Here is a 24281-nt window from a genome sequence, read left to right on the forward strand (position 1 = left end):
ACTTTCAAGGAGGCGTAGTTCCAAATTGCTTTCCAAAATGGCTGAGTCAATTTACAGCTTCACCAATAGCATTGGTACGGCTTTTACCCAGGTGCTGTGAATATTAAATGAGATAATATATGTAAAGTGCTTTTTTAATGTCTTATATAAAGCTCAGTTATTATGACTGAGATAATGTGCATAGGGCTTTGGAAACTTGCAAAATCTTAGATAATGAGATTATTATTATAGGAACCGGTTTGTTAGGATTGTAGTATCATCAGTAGACAGATGTCTTCCTCAAAAATATGTAAAACACAAATATTTGAAATCAGATAAGGGAACGCTACACTTTATAGGTTGCGTGTAGTCCTTGGCTTATGTTCATCTGGCCTTTGGGAAGTTTTCTAAAAACTAAGTGTCTGCCAGCCATCCCCTCATAACTAAGGACAGCAAATTAAGAATTTTTCTATTTTAAGTCTGTGCGTGTTGGAAAGAGAAAAATATGCCAATTATGCCAAAACAGTGTACTTCAAAGGTAGCCTTTAGGTAAAAGGCTCTGGAACCATTTGCCTTGGTTAATATTAGGAGGTCATCCCCTGGGGATAAGAAGGGAAGGGAATCTTGGGGATCACGAATTTTTCCCTCTTAATTTTTTTCCCCACGGTATCCTCTACTTTTCCCGTCCATTGTAGCTGAGGAAAAGGCCATTTCAAGGACATAGCTAATCTTTACTAAAGTATTCATGTGGAGAAACTTATAGGGTGATCCCAGGTTATTACATTAGCCTGACTCATGTTTATTTAAAGCATTTAATAGTCCCCTCTAGGCCCTCCCTTTGGCCATTTTCCTCAGTTTGAAGACTCCTCCTGTAGTTGTCAATCTTTGTGTGCTGATTTTTAATAATCTGCCATATTCCACTTCCAGTCTTAGGTGAAACTTTCTCTTCTAGCCCAATCTGGGTATCTACTTTAAACAGCAATCAGTTTTTGAGAAGGGAAACCGTTAGCCAAATCAAGATGTTCTAGGTGTTCTCACCTCAGCACTGCCCTCGGAAAGCTCTTAAGAGGAGAAGGGGAACACTTTGGAGATTGCTAGAATTTTCATCAGAATGTTTAAGAGGGAATTGGTAACATCAGACCATCAAGGGGGACAAGGTTCACTGGTATGTAAGCAAAAGCTAGGTGGCACAGTGGGTTGAGAGCCAGACCTGGAATCAGGAAGACTCACTTCCTGAGTTTAAATCTGGCCTTAGACAGCTACTAGCTATGTGATGCTGAGTAAATCACTTAACTGTGTTTGCTCAGTTTCCTCATCTGAAAAAAAAGTTGGAGAAGGAAATGGCAAACGACTCCAACATCTTTGCCAAGAAAACCCCAAATGGAGTCACAGAGAATTGGATATGACTGAAATGTGAAAGTGCTAGATTTGGAGTTAGGTGGCATGGGTTCAAATTCCAGCTTTGATACTTACAGCTATGTGATCAATAAAGTTACTTAACCTTTCTTGGCCTAAAGTTTCTCCTTTATGAAGTGCAGATAATATTACAGTATATAATTCAAATGATGGCCAAGACATTGAAGCCAAAGCCTGTGTAGGCAGAGATATAATGAGCAGGGTCTAGATTAGTGCATTCTCCCTCATTGGCATATCTTCCTCCTTTGGCTTCTGATTTCCTTTTGTAGCAGATCTTTAATCTCTTTCTTAGCTTTCTCACTCTTCTTCCCATCTGTCTTTTTCACTGCCCCTTAACTAACTGTAATACAGATCTAAAGTGTGTTCTTTTTAATAACTTATTGTTTTATGTCCCTACTTATTGATTTAAAAAGTAGATGAATGGAAAGTTTTTTCATACAAAGCCCAATTAAATTGCCTCTTGCTTATATGTGGCCCTTGATTAATTCCCCCCCCCCCACCTTGGGTCACTTATTCTCTGTAGAAAAATCGTGCCCCCCATACACTAAATTAATAAACTGCTATAACTATTAGAAAAGCATTTAATAGTGACCTATCCAGATTAAACCTAGTTCAATAGATTAATCAATCAATCAATCAATATTTATTAAGCACTTACAAAAAGGGGTAAAAGTTCTTGCCCCCAAGAAGTTTACAGTCTTATTGAGGAGACAACATGCAAACAAATATATACAAAGGAAGTTACATATAGGATAAATAGGAAACAGTTAACAGAGAGAAAACGGTGGAATTAAGAGAGGTTAATGAAGGCTTCTTACCTAATATATCAGGTACATATTTTTTCCAGCTTTCTAATTCTGAAGTCACAGGTTCAAATCAATATTGGAAGGAACTGGATGTAACAGTGGTTAAGAGAATTAGACTTGAAGTTAGGAACACCTCAGTTCAAATACCATCTCAGCCACTTGCTAGATGTGTTAATCTGGGCAAGTCGCTTCACCTCGGTCTGTCTCAGTGTCTTCATCTGTAAAATGGGGATATTAATAGTATTTGCCTTACAGGGTGGTTGTGAAGATCTAAAGACATAATATATATAGTGATTTGCTAACTTGAAAGTGCTGTATGTATATGTACATATATAAATGTTTATTTTCTAATTCCTTAAAATAGCTCAATTTCAAGCATTTCTTTTGAATATATCTCAGGGTATGAAAGAAACCAAGGGTTAAAAAATGATGTCATATGAAATCCAGGAGGCAGATGACACTGGCTCTTTGCAAAGCTATTTTGAGCTGAATAGTACATTTTAGATGAGACATTAAGAATTTATATAGCGCTGGTACAGCCAAACTGTCCTAACACATTATCAATTAAACTACTTCAAGAACATTTTTTTCTCATTGAATTTAATGAGGTTCAATGGTGAGACATAGGGGCCCCAAGTTCTTCACTTCTAAGAGACTTTCTCTCACTTAGTCTCTGGAATGTTCAAGTTCAGGTAAATAATATTCCCAATATAGCCAGCCTTGGTTTTTTACAACTATTGCTTTGCTGTCAGCTGTCTAATATTTAAAAAAACCCAACTCATTAGGAATAGTTTGTCAGTTTACAGGACTAAGTTGTTGGAATGTTATTTATTCAGCATTCAGTAAATATTTATTAAGTATCTACTATACACAGATCAACCCTGGGGGCTACTGGGAGAGATCTGGGCATGTGTGCTGTTGCAGAAGTTTTAAATGTCAGATTCAGATCATGAAATGCAAAGTTTTCTTGTAAAAATTACTTTTGGATTGGATTTGTGAACTGAGGAGGAAATTCCTTCAATCAATGTAGGGAGACATCCTCTTGGCAGTTTAGCATGTGTGTGTTCATCTTTGGTTGCTAAAGAAGACCATGTCATCAGAGAAATAATGACATGACTTGCACTTGACTTTGTTTTGAGTAAGGGAGGGCTGTGCAGGTCACCAGCCTCACTTCTTCTCCAGAGCCATCTGAATCCAATGACCAGATATTCATCAAGATTACTGGAGATGGCCCAGGATGCAAATGATTCCAAGGTTATGTATCTGAATTAATTTAAAATTAATTTTTTAAAGCCATTTAAAATTGGTGAGTAGGTCTTTATTAATTGAATGTATCTGAACAACTGGCAAGGATGGCGGAAATAGACAAGTTATAGGAAAAGGAGGATTTGAGAAAGTGAGGTGTTCTTTGAGAAGATTTGAGCAGGACAGGCTTGGAGGCTTGGAGATGTAGGTGAGGATATCTAGCAGGTAGTTGGAAGTAAAGGACTTACTTTCTATGTAGAGGTTGGGCTGGATATCTAACTTTGGAAGTCATCTATGTAAAGATGATAATGGAAGCTAGAATTATGGGTAAGATCACCAAGAAAGTGAGTGTAAAGAGAACAGAAGAATCCCAAAGATACAGTTGTGGGAGATACATCATTCAAGGGATGGGAGGAGGAAACAACAAAAGAATGCTGTAAGAATAGATAGAAATGTACAAGGAGTACCATGGGAGTGCAGTGTTATGGAAGTTAAGGGAAGAAAAGATATTAAGGGGGAGGCATTAGTAAAGAGTGTTAATTTCTTCAGAGGAGTAAAGGTGAGGGAAGGAAAAATCAACAGATTTCTCAATGAGGAGGTTGTTTGTGACTTTAAAGAGTTGTTTAGTTAGATATATAGTGTGCAAGGGAATATACATTCTGGTCAACTGTGTAGTGAGCAGTTCACTTGTTTTGCACGTGATCGTTGTTTGAATATTGGTCTTATGGGAGAACTCTGGTGAGAGAATTGGAAAATTTCCTTCCTTGCTTGATAATTCAAATTCAGAAAATACTGACCTTGATTTGTGATGAGGTAAAGTGATTTTTGTGTGGCATTGTTAGCTCCTTCTAAATGATCTTTTCTTCTATAAAATGTGGAGAACAGCAGCAGATAATAAGATGTCTTATTTGAAGGGCTTCATGGGATACATTCAGTTGGATGTTGTATTACCAAACTGACAGCCTTTCAATGTGGTATTGGGTTTTAGTTTCTTGCTTTATTTGCCAGGTCCCTTTAGTCCTTTGTGACTGCCTTGTTAATGGAGACACAGCGGGCTCAAGATAGTGTGTGAAGCATGTTTAGATTCTTTGTAGAAGACATAGCAATGTCCATCTCTCTTCTTTTTCTGTCTCTGTGTCCCTCTGTCTCTGTCTCTCTCTCCATCTCTCTGACTCTCTGTCTCTGTCTCTCTCTCTCTATATATGTGCATGTGTGTGTGTATGTGTATGTATATGTGTATGCAATGCTTTTGTACAATGGGCCTACAGAAAGGAACATTTGCCTTTTAACATTTAGTTATCTCCTGCTTCTACCTGCCTACTGTTGTTGCTCTTGAAACCTAAAGTGGTTTCTTTTTCTGTCTCAGACTTTATCTGATATCTAAGAAATACAGCAAGAAGGCATTTGCTCATGGTATTTTTAAAATGAGACTTAAGTCTGAAAAATTGCCAGAAAGCACTCTTCTGGCTTTTTTTTGTAACTAGGTATAAAAATAGAGGGAAGAAAACTCAGTAATTTGTGCAGTACCAAATTGAAATATGCTGGATTGCCTAATGTACTTAATGTACTGTATGATTCAGGTAAACTGGGGAATCATAATGAGTATCAAGGATTAGCTGACTACCTCCAAATATCATTTGAGACCCAGGATCCCTCTAAATTGGGTCAAGGGAGTTTGCCTGGGATATGTGGGATTTTTGTCTCCCATTAAATTCTAAAAGGAGCTAATAAATAATACCATTCAGATTGCCCCATGCTTTGATTCAAACAAGAAACATTTATATCTGATGACTGCAGGGTAGCATTTTTTACAAAAAACTTATCCTAAATGGAAAAGCTGAAACTCACTTCAAAGGTAGAAAAAGGAACATTCATAACAAAATCCAGATAATCCCTTAATTACTATATTATTGAATTATCCTCAAAAGGTTAGGTAAATGGAGGAGGCATGGATAGATGGCATTTGCTCTGAAAAAGATTTGAGGTTTTATGCACTACAAAATATATTATGTTGGCAGCGAAATATGGCAGCCAAAAAGATTAAGATAATCTTGGATTGCAAAGAACCTATTATGCATAAAAATACTTATAGTAGTTCCTTTTATGGTGGCAAAGATTTGGAAACTGAGGGGATGCCCATCAATTGGGGAATGGCTGCAAGTTATGGTATATGAAAGTGTTGGAATACTATTTTATTATAAGGATGTGGTTTCAGAGAAACCTGAGAAGACTCGTATGAACTGATGCAGAGTATAAAGCAAGACCAATCAGGAGAACAATTTATGTAGCAATAATATTGTGAAGATAAATAACTTTGAAAGACATAGTAACTCTGATACAACATCGTCTCCAAAGACTCATGATGAAATGCTATCCACCACCAGATAGAAAGCTGATGGGACTCAGGGTGCAGATTGAAGAGTATATTTTTTGGATGTGTCCAGTAAGTGAATTTGTTTTGATTGATGATTTAAAAAGGTATGGAAGCATGTAATACATAAATGTTTTCAGAAAAACACTAAAATTAAGAAGGTTTGGCTCTTAAAGAGAACAGCCTTTAATAACATGGGACATCTCTCCTGACATCAGATAACTTAAGCATGTGATAAAACCGTTGGAGTTTATCCATAACAGAAGAAGTCTATTTTATTTAGAGCTTTTCTATGTACTTAGAAGGCAACTGAAGTATTACTTTACATACAGTATTGGAGAGATAAATGTATGTTTTGACTATGTCCATGCCTCCACTTTCTTTTTCAGTTAGGAAGGGCTGGGATGACTGATCTATTTTTTTCATCCAGTACATACAACTACGTGAAGACTGAAGCCTGACCCGTGAAGCCTAACTGATAACTGTAATGTTTCTGCTTTTCCTAGGGTGGAGAACATTGCTACTATCATGGAAATATCAGAGGCATCAAGGACTCCAAAGCGGCATTATCAACATGCAACGGACTGCAGTAAGCACCAAGCTTCCTTGGACATTGGCATCATTTTAGAAGTGCAGTTGGTCAGCATTTTCCAAATTGTAATTTAACTTCAGAGTTTATCGTGATAGAAAAGTCCCTTTTCAGTCTTAGGAAGGACTCCTGGGGGGGGGGGGAGGCTGAAATTAAATGTCCTTCATAAGCTAGTCTTTGATTGTTTAATGGAAACTCGGGACCATAATAAATAAAGATGTTTCCATTTGACTTATAGGTGTTTATTCTTTAGAGTCAAAAATATTCCCACTCCTGAGGAGCCTGCTAAATTTCCTGAATATCATTTCTATTGGATTTATATTAGAAATTAACCTAGAGTACATTGTCCCAATGTATAAAAGTACAGATTGTTAAACCTCATCAATGACCCACTTTGAGATCCATCCTCTAATCCTTTGAATTAAAAAAATAATTATACCTCAAATTCCTTGTAAGCTTCTGGAGAATAGGGATCTTGGAATACCTAGAGTGCTTAGCAGGGTACTGGGCACATTGGACAGGCTTAGTCATTATTTGTTGATTGAATTTGAGATACCATAATGTAAAATCACTTCTGAAGATATTCTGCACAGATTTCATTTCCAAATGGTACCTCAGTTTACCTGGCAGAAATGGATACCATGGGATTGATTTTGTTAAAGATTTCTCATTGTTCTCTGCTAGTAGTTGTCAAACCTTTCCTTTTTTTTTTTGTTTCTTGCATTATAGTGGCATGTTTGAAGACAACACTTTTATGTATATGATAGAACCACTGGAGTTAATCCACAGCACAGTAAGTCTGTTTTCTTCAGAGCCTGCTTAGTGTTGTTCTTAAATATGTATCTTCAGATAGCAAAGAGGAATGTTAAGAGGATAAAAAGGCATTTAGCTCTATTCCCAGATTTTCCACCAATGAATTTAATTTCACTTCATCTCTCTTGGCTTCAGTTTTCTCATCACTAAAGAGGAGAGTTGGATTAGATAATCTCTGAGGGAGGTCTCTTCTCTCAGTCTTTAAAATTCTGTTTTTAAAATTCAGTTTGGGTTGGGGGAATGGAGGCAATTAATGTTAGAAGCTATGTGCTTGCACTGTGAAAAATTTGTTACATTTGGGATCAGAGATTCAGAGTTCAAGTCCTAGCCTTGCCACTAACTACCTGGGTGATCATGTGCAAATCACGTGATCCTTCAGGGCCTCAGTTTCCTCCTGTGTAAAATGAGAGGGATGGACTACTAAATCTGTAGTCTTGTGCTACTTGCATCATTGTTATGTTTATCATTCATCCCCTTACCACACAGAATGAATTAGACACATTAGTTTGATGGAAGATATTTTCTACAGTCTTTTTTTTCTCTTGTAGAGAAAAAAGTGTTTTCACTTTCTGAGCAGAGAAGTCTCTTTGTATTTCTCTTTTTGGCATTGAATGGTTTTGGTATTCCAGAGAGAAAATGGTAAATAGCCAAACATAAATAGAAGCAAGATGGTATAGAGGAAGGGGCTCTGGATTTGAAATCGGAGGAAATGGTTTCTGAATCACAAGTCTACCATTCATTCCCTGTGTGATCTAGGGGAAGCCCTGTCAGCCCTCCAGCTTAATTTTCTCAATTGTAAAATGACTGTAGGTAATCTTAAAGGTGCCTTTCAGCTCAAAATATAAGATCCATTAAATAAGTTATTTCTTTCAGGATGAGCAAGATCTCACTTTTAACACTTGGAAATTAAAAAAAAAAACCTCTCAAAACTTCACTCAAGCTGGTAGGCAAAATATTTGGTTTACAATATATAACATTCCACAAACATAAATGAAAAGGTATTGTCCCTAATATATATAGACATTTCAGTTGCTGAAAGGGCAGAAAAAAGATTTGTGTAAGTAAAAATGATAAAAAGTAGCTTGATAAGAAACATAACATCTCATATAAAAATGTTAAGGAGAGCCCCCACCCGTGTCCCCCATTAATCTGAGGTTCAGAGAGAAGTGTCCCCCCCTCCATGAAAATACTAAGAAGATCTGTTTGGAGGCAGAGCTAGAGTTGAGATCATGGTGGCTGTAGGGCACATCAGCTCATTTGCATGTCATTATTTTAGAGTTCTGAAGCTTAGAGTTGAGAAGCTGTAAATCAAACAACTGTTTGGGGGTCATTGGAAGATTATAAAGAGACTGAAGGATTCATACCTGACAGAAGGTGGATTTCGTGAGTTTTTCTAAGGTGAAGAAGAATCATTTCCAAAAGGAGGCTCTGATTTGAGGCACTGGAAGATAAAATAAGCCAGAGAAGAAGATAGAGGAAGAGTGGGAAGGAGCCATAGGAAATGACAGACAGAAGAAGTGAGAGACAGACTGATTGCAGGAGGAATCACAAGAGACTGAGACCAGAAGAATAAGAGCCAACCAGAAGAATGAAAGGAACTGCTCCTAGCTGAGAGAGCCAACCTTTCAGCAGCATTGCTGCTGCAAAGACAGGCATTGCTTTGCTGGTTTTGCTGGATAAAGGCTAGGTCAGTTTCAGCTGCTATGTTGACCAGAGGAGAGCTAAATCTTGCTGTTGCACAGAGCTGTATGAACATATGCTCTCCGGTGCCTTCTACATAAAGCCTGAGAGAGGGGAAAATCTCTGGGGGGTACCTGATTGCCTTCTACTGCTCTCCTTGGCTTGAGAGGGAAAAGAGAAGGGAAAGCCAGACTTTGTTTAGCTGTTAGTTGGGCTTATTGCATAAGAAGTTTTGCTTTGTTGGAAGCCAGGTGGAGAAAGCAGAATCCTGTTGAATGAAAAGCTGGCTGCTCAGGGCTAATCTGTATGGCCCAAAGAACCAACCTGAAGGAGTTTTGTAGTGCTCAGAAACTACTTGTCACTGAACAGATGCATTCCTGATATATTTTGAATTAATTTTTTTAAAAGTATAACTCTTTCTCAATGTACTGTGAGCTAAGCGAACTTGTAAATTGCTTCATCTCTGGGAGTAGGGGAGGAGGTAGTGAAGGGACAAAGACTGTCAAAGTATGCAGTTCAGAGCTGTGAATTGCCCCAGGAATATGGGTTACTTCATATTTGTCCTTGTCAGATTTATGTGTGTCCACCCTCCACCTTCTCTCTGTATGATTGGTGTTTTATGGGTGAGCTGGGATATTTTGATTATTCCTTATCTCACTTACTCCTTAGAAAAAGTGATGGCTATTCTTGCTCTTATTCTCTATTTAGTAAATGTTATGATTTTTCCTGCTTTTACCTGTTATTGAGTAAATATTGTGATTATTCTGGATTTTGTCTTATTGTTAAGTAAGAGCTTTATGTTTGAGTCAGTGGTTTCACTGTGACTCATTTTGTATAAATGGGAAACACACTGGTTGGGACTCAAGGGCTACAGGGATAAATAGTAGGTATCTCCTTTTCCCCATTCACCCCACCTTTAAACACACACACACACATATACACACACATACACACACACACACACTTAGGATCCTGAGGAAAAAAAGTAGTGGGTAGTAGTTGTGTAGTTGAGAACCATGGCTACTCTCCTCACATTGGGAAAAACTGCAAATTATGATATCCCCAAAAGAGATTCTAGGGTATGGGTGCCATATTGAAAACCATATTCACAGGCTCTACTGCCCAGTCTACATAAAAAGGACATGTTACTTCTGTCAAGTTTTCTAACAGATGCAAGCATACAATGATACCTCAACATTTCTTTCAAACATAGTGCTTCCACAAACCAAATGGGACTCAGAGCCTGAAACAATATGTAGCTAATCTCTTGCATGGCCTGCAGTATTATTTTTTTATTTTTTTTATTTTTATTTTTTTAATTTAATTTTTAACATTCATTTTCACAAAATTTTGGGTTACAAATTTTCTCCCCTTTTATCCCCTCCCCCCCCAAACCCAAGCATTCTAATTGCCCCTGTGACCAATCTACTCTTTCTTCTATCATCCCTCTCTGCCCTTGTCTCCGTCTTCTCTTTTGTCCTGTAGGGCCAGATAGCTTTCTTTACCCCTTTACCTGTATTTCTTATTTCCTAGTGGTAAGAACATTACAGTTGATCCTAACACTTTGAGTTCCAACTTCTTTACCTCCCTCCCTCTCCACCCCTTCCCTTTGGAAGGCAAGCAATTCAATATAGGCCAAATCTGTGTAGTTTTGCAAATGATTTCCATACTAGTTGTGTTGTATAGGACTAACTATATTTCCCTCCATCCTATCCTGTCCCCCATTACTTCTATTCTCTTTTGATCCTATCCCTCCCCATGAGTGTCGACCTCGAATTGCATTCTCCTCCCCATGCCCTCCCTTCTATCATCCCCCCCACCCTGCTTGTCCCCTTGTCCCCCACTTTCCTGTATTGTGAGATAGGTTTTCCTACCAAAATGAGTGTGCATTTTATTCTTTCCTTTAGTGGAATGTGATGAGAGTAGACTTCATGTTTTTCTCTCACCTCCCCTCTTTATCCCTCCACTAATGAGTCTTTTGCTTGCCTCTTTTATGAGAGATAATTTGCCCCATTCCATTTCTCCCTTTCTCCTCCCAATATATTTCTCTCTCACTGCTTGATTTCATTTTTTTTAAGATATGATCCCATCCTCTTCAATTCACTCTGTGCACTCTGTCTCTATGTATGTGTGCGTGTGTGCACTGCAGTATTATTTTTTTAGACAAGGTTGTTTGTGATAATCCATTAGGTTAGAAGCTTCTGAGTGACTTGTTTTGAGTGAACCTTCTTGTGCACCTGGGAATTTGCTTCACCTATGGAAAAATCTCCATAAACACAGGGGTGACAATTGTGAGAAGTCCATTTAGAAATGCTGGTCATTCATAGCATACACATCCTATCTTACACTTCTATGACACTTTAAGGTTTAGAAAACATTCATTTAATCCTTACATGAGCCCTGGGAGGTAAGTGGGAAAACATTTTTATCTTCTCTTTGCAGATGAAAGACTGAGGTTCAGAGAAGGGAAGGGACTTTTTTTAGGTTACAAAGCTAGTGTGTGTCAGAGTGACTTCAAGGTCAGTCTTTTAAATTCAAGCCGAGTTTTGCTTCTGCTACATCTCAAACCATTGAATGGATAGAAAAGACTTTAAAAGGCCATATTATTATTATCATCCGGTACAGAATTGAAAACATTCTAGAAAAAAATTTCCATTGTCAGAAATCTATACAAAGGAAGGTTTTACAGGTTCCCATAATAATACTACAGCCAAGAGTGTTCCCAGTATTTAATGTAAGTCCCTAAATTGTTCCTTAAACCCATTTTATGTAGCCTTTTGTGAAATCAACCACCCAATATCATTTATCCAATATCCCTTTTTGAAAAATTAGACATTATTATTAATATATAGTACTTTGAAATTTATAGTGCTATCTGTCCAGTCTCATTTGATCTTCACCACATGTGAACTAGGTTTTTTTTTAACCTAAAGAAAGGTATTTTTATCCCCATTACACAGATGAACATACTGAGAACCAGATAAATAATAAGTGTCAGATGTAAGATTTGAACTCAGGCCTTCCTGATTCCAGGTCTAGCACTTCATCTGCTGTACACCATTGGGCCATTCAGATATTGGAAGATGTTGATTAATTCACCTGTAAGGCTGTTTTCTTTGCCCAACACCCTTATTTCTTTTGGCCTTTTCCACAAATTATCTATTTCTTTTAATTATTTTTATCTAAGACATCTCATTTAAACTACAAAGACTGATGCTAAAATAGAAACTTGATATATTATGGAGAACATTTCATTACATTTACATACTTATGAGTTGCTTTAAAGTGACAGAATCATATTTCTGTCATATTTAATGAAAGTTTCACTCGAAGTCTTTGACCTTCTCCCAAGATACTGCACATGTATTTGCTATCTCTATGAAACTTAGCCTTGAACATAATCCTTCCCAATTTTCCCCATCAAGCATCCCTAAAATGTGTGAGCCACTGTTCCAAATGACAACTTTTGGTTGATGGGGGAAGGGAGAACAACTACACTTCTAAGATAAAATGAAGGGATTTCTAATTTTGTAAGTAATTTGACTGGATGCATCTTAATGGTATCCCACCATCCAAGCCAGGATTTAGTTTCTTCTCTGGATGTTCTAGCCTGGTTATTGAGTGGAATGTAAACACCTCCCAGGGAAAAATTAATGGAACCATTGAGGATGAAGAGAGATTATTATAACTCTTCCCTATTGGACAAGCACAGCCACTTAAAATTTTCTGTCTTTATAATGCCACAAATAATCTTTGATGACGATCAGTGCTTTAAACATAGAGATGATTTAAATTGGCCTGTATCATAAGGCCATCCTAGGATTTAGAGATTGTAGGCATCATAGATTTCAAGAATCTAGTCTCTTCATTTTGCAGATGAGAAACCTAAGACTCAGAAAAGTTAAGAAGGTTGTACACGATCCCACAGCTATTAGTGCAAGAGCGAGGATTCCAGCCCGGGTCTTTTCACTTAAAAATCAAGTCCTCTGTCTCCTACTATTCCATTCTTTATTTTTTTGGCAGTGGGAATGTGTGTGTGTGTGTGCATGCTTTGAATTTGGGATAAAATCATATTTTGAGACAGGAGGATAGTCCAAACGTTAAGCGAATATTTAAAAGCAAATTCCCTTTCACAACTAATGTCCAGTGAAGAATGGGTCAACTTTTTAAAGAATGTTAGATTTTGTGGAATGTTATTTTTCCCCACTTCAGTAGGAGCTAAGACCTTGTCATCCTCATGTCACCCTCATTGTTAAAGTGGAGATTGTTTGTCGTTATAATATAAAACTTATTATGTACCTGTTACTGAAATAGCCCTATTATTCAGGGACAAATATCAGCCATTGTCCTTTTGGCTCCTTTTTCTTCCATTACATTGCTTGTTTTTTTAAAAAAATGTATTTTATTTTTAATTTATGGAACTGAACAAGTATTTCCACAGCATAGTATAATAAAAAAAGAGGATTGCACTTGAAACTACAAATCTACTACGAATAATTTGCTATTCCTTTTAAATATATACTGAAGTCACCATGTAAATTTCTTTTTTTCTTTTTTCCCTCCCTACCCCAATCCTAGAAATGGCTACCATTAGACATACATAAGCATATATATGTAAAAATATTCTATAATGCATCTATCAGTTCTTTCTCTGGATGCAGATACTGTCTTTCTTCATATTTTTTAATCATTAATTTGGGTATTTATAATAGTCAAAGTAACTTTTTTAGTCAGAGTCATTCTTAAAGCAGTGTTACTGTTGGCTGTATACAGTGCACTCTTGGCTCTGCTCATTTCATCTTCATTATTTCACACAAGTCTTTTCATGTTTTTCTGAAGTCATCGAGCTCATAATTTTTTATAGCACAGTAATATTCTATCACAATCATATAACACAACTTCTTCTGCCTTTCTCCAATTGATTGGCATTCGTGCAGTTTCCAGTTCTTTATCACCCCAAAGAGAGCTGCTGCCAACATTTTAGAACATATAGTTTTATCTTTTTTCCCTAACCATCTTTGGAAATAGACCAAGTAGTGGTATCATTGAATCAAAGGCTATAGGTAGTTTGATAACTCTTTGGACATAATTCCAGATTGCTGTCCAAAATCAGTCCAAAATTCTCCCAACAATGGATTTGTGGCCCAATTTTTCCACCTCCCCTCCAACATTTTTCCTTTCCCTTTTAAGATCATTTTAGACAATCTGGTAGGTGTAAAATTATATCACAAGGTTGTTTTAATTTGCATTTCCCTAAAAGAAATTACTTAGATCATTTTTTCATATGACTATAAATTGTTTTGATTTGTTGGAAAACTGCTTGTTCATGTTCTTTGACCATTTATTAATTGGGGAATGACTCATATTCTTACAGACTTGATAAAGTTCTTTATATATTTGTGATATGAGACCTTTAACTGAGAAATTGTCTACAAAATTTTCCCCCCAAATTTTCTTCTTTCTTTCTGATGTTGGCTACATTTGTTTTATTTACACAAAGCCTTTCAAATTTGATAATTTTTAATTTAATGCACTACCTACTTTGAAAAATTCTTTCAGTTCTGTTTCCAACAAATCAAGAAGGAGAAAGAAAACTAATAACCCACATTTATATAGCACTTTTAAAAAATAATATTTTATATTTTAAACAATATAGCCATATGATGTTCTAATTATTTCATAATATATAACTATGTTATTGAATATTATTTACATATTATGGGGACCCAAGGTAACTCAGTGGATAGGGTCTTGGCCTGGAGTCAAGAAGACTTATCTTTCTGAGTTCAAATTTGGCCTCAGATACTCACTAGCTGTGTGCCCCTGGGCAAGTCATTTAACCATTTGCCTCAGTTTCCTCATTTGTAGAATGAGCTGGAAAAGGGATGGCAAACTACTCCAACATCTTTGCCAAGAAAACCCCAGATGGGGTCACGAAGAGTCAGACATGATTGAAAACCACTAATTGACAACATTTACATGTTATACATAATTGTATAATATAAATATAATTGCATAATATAAATAAAATTATCTAATGTAAAATTATATAAGTAGAATGAGTTTCATATGATTATATAAATATATATTATATAATATATATTATGTACATGTAATATATAATTCAGAGGAGTTGAGTGAGTTGCCCCTTGTTCTATAGCTAATGAGTTTAAACACCAAAGCTACGACTTAATTTTACCCTATTTATGTGTCTGATTTCCTTTCTATTATGCCATTTTTTGGGGTCAATTTAATATATTGTCTTGTGCTAGAGTTCAAAGTTCTGAGCTGCTTGCAGGATTGTTTTTGGATTGCTTAGTGAATTTCACTTATATAAATATCTCTGTTCCCATTACTATGTTTATTGGAAAGTACATTTTTGTTGAATTTGATTTTAGAATATTAGAACTCACTATGTAATGTTCATATCTTTTAATAAGTCAAGTAATTTTGGGGAAGAAAGCATTTCTAGTGAGAAGTATAATATAGCATCTATGTAATAGGTTAAGAAAGTTCATTTTTGAGACTGTTTAATGAAATTATGCCTTCATTTGATTAAAAAAAGTTCATAGAAGATATAATCTGCTCACTTTGTATGTTTTGAAAAACATAGAAATTCCCACTTCCTGAGAGAGTACAGAAAAAGAAAAAGATTGTTTCAAAAAGATTTATTTACATCCTTTTAACTTTCAAAAAATTTATTTTTCAGAAAAGCACAGGCCGACCACATATAATTCAGAGAACACTGGGGGGACACACTTCTAAGCAACTGAAGAATCTGAGTAAGTTTCAATTGAAATGGGTATTGAGGATTGCTTTGCAGCAGGGTATTGGCCATGTTCATCCCCCTCTGCCACCTGTTTCCATAGTGTCCACCCTCTATCTCTTACTCTCTAACTCACTGTGCCAGAAGGAAGTACCATTATCCTCATTTCATGGTGCGCCTTGCAAACTCTCCTTTCATTATCCTCACCCAGTATCTTTCCTCCCTCATAGTCTGGTTTACTTCACTATTTTCTTGGAGCCACGATCTCATCAGTGTGGGTAATTCTTCTGTCATTACATCTCAGATCCCTCTCATGACTTCTGAACAGTTCTTTTCTTTGTGCTCTCAGAAATCCTGCATAAAAGGATTTACTCACTCTGCTAGAGACCTTCTCTTAGCTCTTATTAAATTTTTGAATAGCAAGGGGACACTCAGTCGTCTATATGTTATCTCATCATATCTCGTCATTCCCTCTTGCACCTGGTGATCATTGTGGATAGGTTACGGTGTACTCCCATTTCGTAAATCAATCAACATACTAAATCAAGCAACACACATTTTTTAAATGCCTACTATGTGCCAGGCAGTAGGGAGTCAAAGAATGGAGCAAGCTCCACCATCAAGAAACATACATTTTTCTTCTTTTTTCTTTTGGAGGCAATTGGGGTTAATGACTTGCCAAGGGTCCCTGAATCTGAATTTGAACTCTAGTCCTCCTGACTCCAGGGCCAGTGCTCCATCCACTGCATCACCTACTTGCCCCACCAGCTTACATTTTATTGAGGGAGATATAACATATATATGTGTGTGTGTGTGTGTATGTGTGCGTGTGTGTGTACATATACATATATATGTATATATATATTATATATATATAATAGCTATATACAGAATAAATACCAGATCATTAGGGAGAGAAGTCACTAGTAGATGAGGAAGCAGTAAAGGCTTCCTGTAGAAGATGGTCCTTGGGCAGAGTTTTGAAGGAGAGAGATTTTGTGAGGTAGAACTAACAGTAGATGTCTTTATGTTGCCTACAATTTTGATTCTCCTGAGGTCATGGGGTTCCATGATTGGGATCAGCTGGGTGGCACAGTGGATAGAGTAGGAAGACCTGAGTTTAAATTCAGCCTCAGACACTAGCTGTGTCACCCTGGGCAATTCACTTAACCTCAGTTTGCCCCAGTTTCCTTATGAACAAAATGGGGACGATAATAGCACCTACTTCCTAGGGTAGTTGTGAGAACCGAATACAGTAATATTTGTAAAGTACTATGTGCCTGGCACATCATAAGCACCTTATAAATGTTACCTGTTATTATGATGATGCCTCACAATTATGATATTAATGAAAGATATTGGTGCTTTTGCAGCATTGAGTAGCATGGCATAATTGAAAGCATTGTAATTCTCCACATGCAGTTCAGCCTTTCTTCTTCAACTTCCCATTCGACTCTGGGCCCACTTATTTTCCATCTGCATTGTCTGTCTGTGATAAATATGCTGATGGATTCATTCAATGAGATCCGACTGTGTGCCATCATTTGGGTAATAGGAATTCTCTCTCTCTCTCTCTCTTTCTCTCTCTCTCTCTCTCTCTCTCTCTCTCTCTCTCTCTCTCTATGTAGTGTGTGTGTGTGTGTGTGTGTGTGTGTGTGTGTGTGTAGTCAAAGGATCTTACTGTGAATCCTGTATAGTGTTCTAGGGCTTAATGAAATTAATTTCCATTGTTAACCACAAACAGATGCAAGTATTCATCCTACAGAGAATACCTATTAGTACGGACTAATGCAGAACATCTTCTGGGACAGTAGCAAACACCACTAGCAGTCATTAGTTGATACTTTATGTGTCGTTTGATAACGAGAGGGTCACTAAACAAAGTTCTTTCTGGGCTTGCATCTATTTGTGTGAGCAGGAGCCTTTAAGGAAGCATTTTGCTCTGCTGCATACAATGCCAATAACCATTATGCAATCTAGTTTTGTATTCTATGTTTTGCACCTATGCTACTGAGAAGATTTAGTCTGCTGTAAGAAAATCACAGGCAAGAGAGAGCTTGTTCTCTTCTGTTATTTTCATCGAGGGCACCCTTGATACATACATAGACCATTCTCCTAAAACTTCATTGATGGAAAATAAATCTAGCAGTTACTGATGGTTTCTTGGTATCCTTTTTTCAGGGGTAAAAGTTTCACCTGTGATTTTAGTGATTATTTTGGAATCTTTATGTTTTGGAGATATTCTGAAAATTGATCCCTGTGTCCCTTTAAATTGTGTTACTTTCAACATGGAATTATTTTATGTGTAAAATTTGAGTAGGTCAGCTCATCCATTCTCCCCAACTTCATCTTCTTAAGTATCATTAATAATTTTGCATCTGACATTGAGATTTTTAAAACTCAAATATGGTAGTTTATTTTTCAGCAATAATAAAAGTTTGCTGTAGAGAAATTCTGGAAAATCTATTCAGTTCTCCATCTATTGTCTTTGTTTCATCTGTAAATGGTTTTGGCAGGAGTAGCTTCATTGGATTTTATGCCACAGTTTCTGCCAATCCTCAGCTGTATCTCAAGCTGTCAAGGAGATTTAATACATAGGGTCTGAAGCAATTTCTAGGGTTCTTGGGTATCTTTGTTGTGATTACTATTTTCTGTAAGTTAAGTTTCTCCAAGAAATAATGATAATCAGTAAATATTTTTCTTTATTTCCCATTTTTTAGAATTAGCAAATTTTCAAAATCAGTTGAATTGGAAGTGTTGTAATTTTACCCAGTAATTTGACATCTTTATCCTTCTAAATCTGGTGTTGATTTTCACCTTTATGTTACCCAGTAAGTAATCTGACAACAAAATTGTTGATGTTCAGTCATGCCCAACTCTCTGGGACCCTATTTGGGGTTTTGTTGGCAAAGACACTGGAATGGTTTACCATTTCCTTCTCCAGCTCATTTTACAGATGAGGAAACTGAGGCAAATAGGGTTAAGTGATTGCTCAGAGTCATACAACTAGTTGGTGTCTGAAGCCGAATTTGAACTCAGGTCTTCCCGACTCCAGAGCTTTATCCACTGTACCAACTAGCTACCCCTGACAACAGAATAATTGTTGTGAAATGACTGAGTCTTTCCTTGCTGCCTACAAATAAATGTGCTTATTTCCCATATTGTTAAAAAAAACCCCACGAACATTTGATTCTATTATTTAGGTGCCACTACCAACCCTACTATATCTTTCTTCCCTTTTTGAGCTAAACTTTGTGAAAAAGCTGTTTATGTGTTTGGTGGTTCCACTTTCTGTCTTCTAAATGATCTGTTAATTAGTTTCTGACCTTGTCATTCAACTGAAATTGTGCTCTCCAAAGTTACCAGTGATCCTTTAATCTTTACTAAATCCAGAGGCCTTTTCTTAATCTTTGCCCTTATTCACTTTTTTGTACCTGCTGACACGAATGACTACCTTCTCATTCTAGATACTATCCTTTCTCAAGTTTTTATGACCCTGCTATCTTTTGCTTCCTGTTTGACTCCTGAGTTATAAATATTGTCTTTCCATGTAGGAATGTAAACAGTTCAACTTTAGTAAGTCTTTTGAATTCTCTTTCCTGTTTACCTTTTTATGCTTCTCTTGATTCTTGTGTTTGAAAATCAGATTTTCTTTTCAGCTCTGATCTTTTCATCAAGAATGTTTGAAATTCCTCTATTTCACCGAAAGACAATTTTTCCCCCCGGAAGTATCATACTCATTTTTGCTGGGTAGGTGATTCTTGGTTTTAATCCTAGTTCCTTTGACTTCTGGAATATCCTATTCCATGCCCTTCGATCCCTTAATGTAGAAGCTGCTAGATCTTGTGTTATCCTGATTGTATTTCCATAATACTTGAACTGTTTTTTTCTAGCTACTTGCAATATTTTCTCCTTGACCTGGGAACTCTGGAATTTGGTTAAAATATTCCTAGGAGTTTCCCTTTTTGGATCTCTTTCAGAAGGTGATGGGTGGATTCTTTCAATATTTATTTTGCCCTCTGGTTCTAGAATATCAGGGCAGTTTTCCTTGATAATTTCGTGAAAGATGATGTCTAGGCTCTTTTTTTGATCCTGGCTTTCAGGTAGTCCCATAATTTTTAAATTGTCTCTCCTGGATTTATTTTCCAGGTCAGTTGTTTTTCCAATGAGATATTTCACATTGTCTTTCATTTTTTTCATTCTTTTGGTTTTGTTTTGTAATTTCTTGGTTTTTCATAAAGTCACTAGCTTCCATTTGTTCCATTCTAATTTTTAAACAACTATTTTCTTCAGTGAGCTTTTGAATCTCCTTTTCCATTTGGCTAATTCTGCTTTTTACAGCATTCTTCTTCTCATTGGCTTTTCAGACCTCTTTTGCCAATTGAGTTAGCCTATTCTTAAAAGTATTATTTTCTTTAGCATTTTTTGGGGTCTCCTTTAGAAAGCTGTTGACTTGCTTGTCATGATTTCTTTTCCCGATTTTTCCTCCACCTCTTTTACTTGATTTTCAAAATTCTTTTTAAGCTCTTCCATGGCCTGAGACCATTGCATATTTATTTTGGAGGTTTTGGATGCAGAAGCCTTGACTTATATGTCTTCCCCCGATGGTAAACATTGTTCTTCCTCATCCAAAAAGGATGGGAAAGAGTATCTGTTCATCAAGAAAGTAACCTTCTATAGTCTTATTTTTTCCCCCTTTTTTGGGCATTTTCTCAACCAGTTACTTGACTTTTGGGTCCTTTGTCAAGAGTAGGGTATACTCTGGGGACCTGTAAGTTCTCAGCTCCTCCAAGGTGGCACATTCAAGGGAGAGGAGTTTATTCCTCAGGGGCCTCCAGCTCTGCCATGCCCCAGGACCATGCTCAGGGCTGAGGTTCAGGTCAGTTGCTCAATTCCCCCAGAGGCTTTAAGCTGACCCTCTCCAACAATGATCCTTGGCTGCTGCCATAGCAACCAGAACTGCCCACCGCCTACTGCTATTCCTCCCTCCAGGGGAGGACCCTGCTCCCTTCTTGCTCTGGTTGAAAAAGTCCTCTCACTGATCTTTGCTGCCTGAGGGTTGAAGGATCTGTAAACTGCTGCTGCTGCCAGGGATTCTGTCCCCAAAGCCTGCTCTGGTCCTGCTCCTCTCAGTGCCATGCAGCCAAGGCTGGGCTGGGTTCCACTCTGCATCCAGTGTGATAGACCTTTCCCATCGGCCTTCCAGGTCACCCTGGGCTGGGAATCTCCTCCACTCTCTTGTTCTGTGGCTTCTGCTGCTCTAGAATTTGTTGAGAGTCTTTCTTTACAGGTATTTTATGGGCTGTAGGGGAAGAGCTAGAGTATGTGAGTCTTTCTACTCTGCCATCTTGACTCTGCCCCCCTCCCCCTCCTCTTCCTGTTTGACTCCTTCTCTGTCTTCCTTTGACTTCTCTGTCTGCTTTGGTTGAGTCATCCATGTCATGCCTACTAATTTTGGGTGTTCTCTCTATTTCTTTCTCTCTCTCTCTCCCCCTGCTGGGGTTAAATGACTTGCCCAGGATCACACAGCTTGTAAGCGTTTGAGACTGGATTTGAACTCCAGTCTTCCTAACTCCACCAGTATTCTATCCACTACACCACCTAGCCACCCTCTTGAACTCCAGTCCTGCATGAGCAACTGCCTTTTTTCATGTTTCAAAGTCAGTCAGCTAGCAGGGAATGTGTTGTAGGTATCTCAAAATCATCATGTTCAAAACAAAACTCACATTTTTCCTTCTCCCCAAGCCCCAAATTCTCTCCTGATTTTTTATATTTACTGTTGAGGATACCACAATTCTCCCAGTCATTGGAGCTCTAAGGCTTGGTGTCATCTTCAGCTTCTCACTCTCACACACTCCATATGGACAATCAGTTGTCAAATCCTCTTGTTTCTAATTTCACACCATCTTTTTTGTACATCTCCTCCTCTGAACTCATAAAGACACTTCCCTGGTTCAAGCTTTCATCACTTCCTACCTGTACTGTTGCAGTAGCCTTCGAATTTGTTTCCCTCCCTCAAGTCTCTTGACTTGAGTGATTTTTCCTAAAGCACGTATCTGAATATTTCATTCCTCTGCTCAATAAACACCAGTGAGTTCCTTTTACCTCCCAGTTTAAGAATAAAGACTTTTTTGGTGGGCATTTAAGAGTCTCCACAACCTGGTCCCTTCATGTTTTTCTAATATTATACTCTACTCTCCTTCACACATGTTAAGATCCAGCTCTATTTGTCTGCTGATAAGCTGTTCACACACTACACCTAGTTTCTCTTCTCCATGCTTTTATGCTGGCTATCTCTAACATCTGGATATTCTTCCTCCTCATCTTTACCTCCTAGCTTCCCTGGTTTCTTTTAAAACTTAGCTCAAATTCTTTCTTCTCTAGGAGGTCTTTCCTTGGGCCCCCAGTTGCTAGTCCCTTAACCTCTGAGGTTATGCTTTATCTGTTTTGTATGTATTTGTATAATATAATACATATTTTTATGTATTTATATTTGTACTTATTTATATACATGTGGAGGGTGAACTTTAAAGTGTAAGCTTCTCTGTATCTTAAGTGCTTACTTAGCACGGTGTCTGGCACATGACGTAAGCTTTCTAAGTGCTTGTGAATTGATGGATAGGTTGTGAACTGTATTTGATAGTGTGCATAATTACACCAATGATATCTCAGATCCTTGATTTATTGCTGAATCTTGGTAATGTCAAACTCCGCTATATTTAGTGATTTTGATGCCATATTTAAAAATGAATCTTTTGCCATTTATTTTTACAGTGAAGGGCACCATGGCATAGTGTATAAAGGTCAGCCTTGTAGTCAGGAAGCCCTGATTTCAAACCTTGTATCTGAAACATACTGGCTTATGCCTCAGGCAACCTCTAAGGCTGTAAGTTGTAGATCATTTGTGGATCTATATCATTGGAGAAAGTTTTCACACTAGGAATTCTCTGCACAGGTCTGAAAAATTACAGCTCTGAGCTATGCTTCCTCACCTCACCCTACCATATGCACTTTTATTATTCTTCGTTTTATTTAAAAGGGCATACAGTTATCTCTTCTACATCATGACTTTCCTCATTGTGATTTTGATATATAATGGGTTGTCATAAGAAATTAAATGGGAATATTTTGGGGAGTTTTGTGGAAGTCATAGACAACATGCAAAGGCCAATAGATGACACAGAAAAAGTTTAGAAACTCAGAAATGCATAAAATATATGTACATTATTGTATAATATCAACCCAAATTTTATAATAAGGTACTGTAAACACCTCATAAAAGAAAGAAAAAATTCAAACTTCTTTTCTGGTATGAAGGGAGAGTCAAAAGTTTTTATGCAGATTTTCCAGATTGTGAGGGTGCTGCACCCTTGACCCCTGTGATGTGGAAGGTATAACTGTATGTTATCAACCCATTGATACTTATATTTTTACATTTATTTTTATTTTTCTGCAGGTATGGAAGAGCACAATCAGTGGCCCTTCCTGTCTGAGTTACAGTGGCTGAAGAAAAGACGACGGAGAAGAGCTGTGGGTATCTGAATTAAAGCTTGGTTATTTCACTCTGGCATTTTAATGTTGTAACTATTATGAGGCAGAGTTTCTTTGTGCATTGATACTATAAATTTGTGAATTTTCTTCACCACAGTAATAACCTCATTTTTAAAATATATTAGAAAATATTGATTTTGAGCTGTATTACAGAGATTTTAACATTTTTTTCTCTACTCCTTTGATAATTCATGCTGATTAGTGTTGACAGAACCTTGTATCAAACCTAGCTGTTCTATAAAAATGGTAGCTGGATTGGATGCATTTGCAAAAAGTTTTCCTATAAAAATATAGATATCTTTCCTTAAAAAATAGAGCAGAAATAAATATCTGCACATATATGTATGTGTACATACTTTCAATGTAGCTAATAAACATTTAATTTTAGGTATTCATGCAGAAAATAATTATATTTGAAGATAGTGGACAATTAGGCTTATCATGTTTTTTCCCCTTTCAAATGAAAAACACCACCATACTGAATTCTGAATGCTGAATTATGTTTTTTTCTAAATTTAGCAATATAGTACTAATATATTGTTAAATTTAGAAGAAAATAAAATTCATGTAAATAATCAATAACTATTATATTCCAGATATGTATTATTCAAACCACAGTAGAATGCCCTCTTTTATCATCTTATTAATAGATTTGAATTTGCTATTCAAAGACTAACTTAGCTAAGCACAAAAATATACCTTACCAGTTGGTTGGCAACTAGTTGATGACTCCTTTGGTCATGGCAGACCATGACGCAAAGGAAAAATGACTTTTAGTTCTTTGGGATTCCCCTCACCTTCCAGAGTAACAGTGGTGGAGTGATGGAAAAGGGATAAAGGGTGCCAAAAATCATATTGTTTTATATTATTTGTAGACATTAACTTAGCTCTAGGTATTTTAAACATGAAAACTTTTTCCAGTGATCAAAAAAATGACATTTATTGGAAGACTGGAACTATAATATGGTAATACTTTTTGGTAGTAAATGAACCCAAAAAATTAAAGGAAGCTGTAACTTGGAAAGATGGCTCAGATTACCTGGCAGAGGTAATAAAGAAGTTGTG

General features: G+C 37.0%; 1 protein-coding gene across 3 annotated transcripts in view; it reads left to right on the forward strand.

Annotated features, from left to right (window-relative positions):
- ADAM23 (ADAM metallopeptidase domain 23) overlaps nucleotides 1–24281 on the forward strand; it is a 251703-nt gene that overhangs the window by 124739 nt on the left and 102683 nt on the right. For all 3 annotated transcript variants that reach the window (XM_072617376.1, XM_072617378.1, XM_072617377.1), the window contains exons 5-8: nucleotides 6324–6406; nucleotides 7136–7199; nucleotides 15609–15681; nucleotides 23122–23195. In XM_072617376.1, coding sequence (XP_072473477.1) covers nucleotides 6324–6406; nucleotides 7136–7199; nucleotides 15609–15681; nucleotides 23122–23195 — 294 coding nt within the window. The remainder of the gene's footprint in view (nucleotides 1–6323; nucleotides 6407–7135; nucleotides 7200–15608; nucleotides 15682–23121; nucleotides 23196–24281) is intronic.

This window comes from Notamacropus eugenii, chromosome 6, assembly GCF_028372415.1.
Source record: "Notamacropus eugenii isolate mMacEug1 chromosome 6, mMacEug1.pri_v2, whole genome shotgun sequence".
In the NCBI taxonomy this organism is placed as follows: domain Eukaryota; kingdom Metazoa; phylum Chordata; class Mammalia; order Diprotodontia; family Macropodidae; genus Notamacropus; species Notamacropus eugenii.